Below are 4,997 nucleotides of genomic sequence, written 5' to 3'. Positions count from 1 at the left end.
GGTTTTGGTTAGTGTGTTAGTGTATTTTGAATAAATTGTAATAGAAACGGAAGAAATTGGAAAAGATAAAAGGTAATTGCCAAAAAACAAGTGATCTCGGCTAGAGGAATTTTTTGGCAATCGGCTGATAGTGTTTTTACTTAGGAAACTGTACGATGTTTCAGATTTCTCGGCCAAATGACGAATTTGGGCTCAATGTAAATGTAATATTAGCCACTTCAACCTTCCCCTTTATTGTATTAAATTTAACGAGCTATAAAACAACGTACGTACACTGGCTATCAAAAGTGAGTGCATGGTGTTTTTTGTTTAATATTTGCAATGTTTTTCAAGTTAAATTTTTTTTATTTTTTATTTTTATGGTTCATGCTTTAATCAAAACCACATAATTGAAGCTTTCAAACTTTATACAGAACTTAGAAAAAGTCAACAAATTTTCATCTAAACTTTGAACGTTTTAATCAGAATTTTTTGAAAAATTTTGAGTACGCAGATGGATAGATTTTTCAATTCTAGTGAAACAAGTGCAAGTTTTAAGCAGCTAGAAAATCGCGGCTTTTTGCACTTTTTCCCACTTAAAAAGGAATTTCTTGTAGAATAAAATTAGCAAGACCGTTTGCAAAGAAAAATAGAAAAAATTAACGCTATATTTTATAAATTGCCTTGTTACATGCATAAAACCGCAAAATCCGTCAGAAAAAAAAACTATTAAAAATCAACGCGATATTTTAGCCGCTTAAAACTTGCGCTAGTTTCACTAGAATTACATAGCCAATCTCTCTGTGTACCCAAAATTTTTCCAAAAATTCAGATCAACAAGTTAAAAATGTAGATAAAAATTTGTTAAATTTTTCCAAGTTCTGTATAAACTTTGAAAAGTTGACTTATGTGGTTTTGTTTAAAGCATGAACCACATTTTTATAAAAAATAACTAAAATAGTTTTAACTTGAAAACATTGGAAATATTAAACAAAAAACACCATGCACTCACTTTTGATTGCCAGTGTAAAGTGCACTAAAAATTCTGAGTAAAATATTTGAAATTTTGATGAAAATTTTTTTGACTGTTGTGGAATATTTTATTTGTTTGGCTTTTGTTGTGGAATTGACTCTATGTGTATAAAAATGATTAAAATGAAATAAAAGAAAATGCAATTGTCAAAACATGCTATTTTGGTGAACACTGCTGTATGTGTGTTATCGCCATCAATGCAAAGTGTTCTATTTGACATCTTTTTAATTGCTTTTGGTTTAGTATTCCGTAAGGTGGCTTAAAACGCTAGCCTCACACCAAAATTAAAATCCATATTAATGGCTTCTATAGCACAGCTCTAAAAGAATCTCTAATGTAAATTAAAAAATGAAAAGTTTTTTGTCAATAGTAACTTTTCCCATTCATAACGACGATATTTATAAAATTCTGTTACCAATTTGTTATTATTTTGGCAGCAAGTCGCTTTGACGCATCCCTCTGCTGTACTGGGACAATCTAATGCGCAATCGGAGCCACTCATATTTAGACTCGATGTGCCATCAGACATGTTGCAGCCTTCTATTTCGACAAACTCGGGCTGAATTGTGGTCGAGTGTATGCCTTCATTGTGAAAAAATTCCTTAACCTTCTCTGCAATTTTCATATATTCCGAAAGGTTGCGACATCTATGGATATTCATGTTAAAATAAATGTACATGTGTGTCATACACACCCAGATTTTAGTAATGGGCATGCGTAAATGTGCATGCATGCATACTTAGCTGAGCGTAAGTGCATTAATGATTTCTTACCTTATGTGAGCCGAAGCGATTATACGGTCCCCAGCTAATTGCCAAACGTGAAATTCGTGAACAGCCAGAACACCATCAACTTTTTCCAGCAGACGCTTTTGGATCGCGTCAACCTAAAAAAAAAGAAGCGTATATTTTTTTTTATTATATAAATAGTCAAAAACGAAAATCCAGCATTTACTTGAATATGCGTTGGCACAGTTTGTAGCAATATCAATGCTGATTCCCGCAGGAGTGGCCAAACTGAATGTAGAATTAGGCAAACCAAAACGATAGAAAGAGCAGGATCCATATAGTATCGATATTTCCAGTCTGTTAGCCACACAACCTAATGACAAATACACATTTACAATGCACTTTCCCTGATTTCGTTATTGTATACATAAATGAAACATACCAAGGCGCTAATCACAACTATGATACTACCCAAGGCATCACTTAGTACGTGTAAAAATGCACCACGCATATTCATTTGGCCTGGATCGTGACTGTGACCATGATTTAATTTCTTCATCGGTTTTTTCTTAAAGCAAAGAAATTTATTTAATTTTTATCGTAAATAATATTAAGGATTCACAAGGACGTGCTAAGTATGTTAATGTCTTAAAGTCTTAAAATTTTTCAACGTAAAATAACTATTAAAATGATTTTAGAGGATCTGTTATTATACCGAAATGCTTTTAAACTGATAGAAAATATATAATTAGCTCCCGTCATACATAAAACCATTTTAACGGTTATTTTGCCTTGCAAATTTTTAATACTTTAAGACATTACGACGCTTAACAGGTCTTTTGAATCCCCTATATACATACATATGTATTTTGAGTTAACCTGACTGAACTGAAAAGTTTGAATGCATACCTCTTTTTCATATGCGAAGTCATTGGGCTCACCTTCGCCATCATCTATATTTGCTAGTTCTGTAAGCCTGCTGTGATTTCTAGTAAGACCACCGCCGTGCGAATGACCGTGGTGACCACCATGCTCTACGTATGAATATATACATAAATTTACATATACAACACAACATACAATGCGTCGTAAATTTATAATAATTGTTTTTAATACTTTAACTAAAACTACTTGATGTTTACTTATGTATGTACTCGGTTCTGGTGTAAAGATTCTTTTTTTTTTTTTAAATCAAACCAAGACTCCAATAATCGGTTCGCACGTTTACAACTAAATACTACTTTACTACTAGTTTTACCCCGGTCCTCTACGCTGCTCCGCAAAGAAAATTATTTTTTCATTAATTATTGAAATGTAATGTCACATTACGTCGTTTAAAGTACAAAACCGTGCATCGTCATTCTGCGAAACCGCGTAACCGCGACATTTGCTGCCAAAAATTGGATTTGCTCACACAAGCTCTTCGCTCAATCCTTATCCATTCGTCCTGAAATATACTAGCCAGAAATGCGATTGCTTTATAAAAAAAGGAGAACCATTTTGAAATATGAGTGTTTTTACTCTCTAGAAAATAATTTATGAAACCTCCCATACGCGGTTTTGCATTTTGTTGATACGCGGTTTTGTACTTTAAACGACGATTATCATTTTTTAGTCTAATTAAATAAAGAGAAAATTTCCAATCGTAAACATTATGTTTAGAATCATTTCGATATTGAGACGATTTAATTACTTAACACAATTAGAAATAAACAAAATCCGAAGAGATTTCAACAGCAGCAAAAATGTTCAATAGTTTTTTATTCTGCGGATAAGTTCTCGAGATATTTTCAATTTACTTTTATTCAGCTTAAAACAAAAAGTGGTTAACAATCTTAATATGAAATACGGCAAATGAAAGCTAACAAAATTCTACATAGACCGCATTTATATCATATATTCGATAAGTCTGAAAGTTTCTGACAAATTGATTAATCATTCCAGACTTTTTTTTTTATGAAGTAAAATTAAAAAATAACAGTTCTGTGTCAAATTTTTGCCTTTGTGCTTAAGCCTGTTCTGTTACAAAAAAATCAAGTTACTAATGAAGAAAATCGATGAATAAATAAAGAAGTAGGGCCTGTTCGAGGCACGTAATAAAAGCGGCATTACTGTCGTACTGATGAAAAATGGCAACATTGTTGCAACTGCCCAACTGATAATACATTGCTAGAAATTCACGCAGAACGTGATACTTTAATAATTCGCGCAACACTGCGGTTGTGATTGCAACTCGAACAAGCCCGTAATGAGTGGTCAAATGAAAATCGCGCAAAGATTTTTTTAGGAAATATGAGCATAAAAGCGTGTCACTCAGGTGTACGTGGCGTATGAGTATCTATCTTTCCTGCTCATTTTTCATACAAAAAATCTTTGCCTATTTTCATTTGACCACTCATTATTTTTTTATTTATTCCACGCTTTCCTTCACTAGTAACTTTATTTTTTTTGTAACAGAACAGGCTTTACAACATACTTACAGAACCTGTTAGTTTTTTTAATTTTTCTCTTGGTGAAATTGGATGTTTTTATTTTTTTCATTAAAAAAAAAAAAAAAACTGGAATGATTAATTGTCAGGAACCATCAGTCCTATCGGAAATTGACGTATAGACGGTTTAAGGAATTTCGTTAGTTTTTATTTGAGTAGTCCACTTGTAAAATGCGTTATGTTATTTAAATTAAAAAAAAAAACGTCTACAACAACAAGTAACATCCAAATTGTATATATATTTTTATTATCTGAAAATTTGGATAAAAAGAGCCTAATAACATTAAAAACAAAATCGCAGTGTGGTAGTTTTTGTAAATTTTATATATAAAAATTTAATATAGCGAGTTTTGAAACAGTAACTTTTACATAGCTAGCTTCTTTTAGCTTTTCGCGTTCTCTCTTCCTTGAAGGTTGGTCGGCTTCTTTTTTAAGACGTCTTCCACTAGGCACCGAAACTACTACGTTTTCTTGCCGTTTTCTAAGTTCATCAGAAGATGGAGACTTTTGAAAGTGTATAAATACATACATAATTATTATAGCGCCTTTTGCAAGAGTAGTTAACATTTGATGCTATTTTTTCAGAATATAGAAAGATTTTGCACTGAATTGTTAGTGGACATGAAACTACTTTAAATACTGGTACGTTTCCCACCACAAACTAAAAATCGAAAAAAATTTACATAGCTCACTTTGGAAGTGGACTACTCACTCATTTGTGGTATTCCATTTTCAGTTTGTTAAATTGGTTCATGAGATATACAGTTA

The 4,997-nt window shown here is 32.1% G+C and overlaps 2 protein-coding genes across 3 annotated transcripts in view; one reads left to right on the top strand and one right to left on the bottom strand.

The window, feature by feature from the left end:
* The window catches only part of LOC118748144 (zinc transporter 1-like), a 38,091-nt gene that overhangs the window by 14,908 nt on the left and 18,186 nt on the right, over positions 1-4,997 (top strand). The window lies entirely within an intron of this gene.
* On the bottom strand, positions 1,105-4,945 carry LOC118747510 (zinc transporter 1-like). The gene is made up of 7 exons (XM_036481560.1): positions 4,942-4,945; positions 2,650-2,900; positions 2,183-2,308; positions 1,967-2,113; positions 1,786-1,898; positions 1,428-1,659; positions 1,105-1,343 (listed from the first exon to the last, which is right to left on the bottom strand). Exons 1-7 carry the CDS (start codon positions 4,943-4,945, stop codon positions 1,332-1,334), a joined length of 885 nt encoding a protein of 294 aa, XP_036337453.1. The 3' UTR covers positions 1,105-1,331.

This window comes from Rhagoletis pomonella, unplaced genomic scaffold (assembly GCF_013731165.1).
Source record: "Rhagoletis pomonella isolate Grant_MI unplaced genomic scaffold, Rhpom_1.0 Rhpom_scaffold_00012, whole genome shotgun sequence".
Taxonomy (NCBI): domain Eukaryota; kingdom Metazoa; phylum Arthropoda; class Insecta; order Diptera; family Tephritidae; genus Rhagoletis; species Rhagoletis pomonella.
Note: the sequence above shows the minus strand (reverse complement) of the source record. Positions and strands in the feature narration are given on the sequence as shown.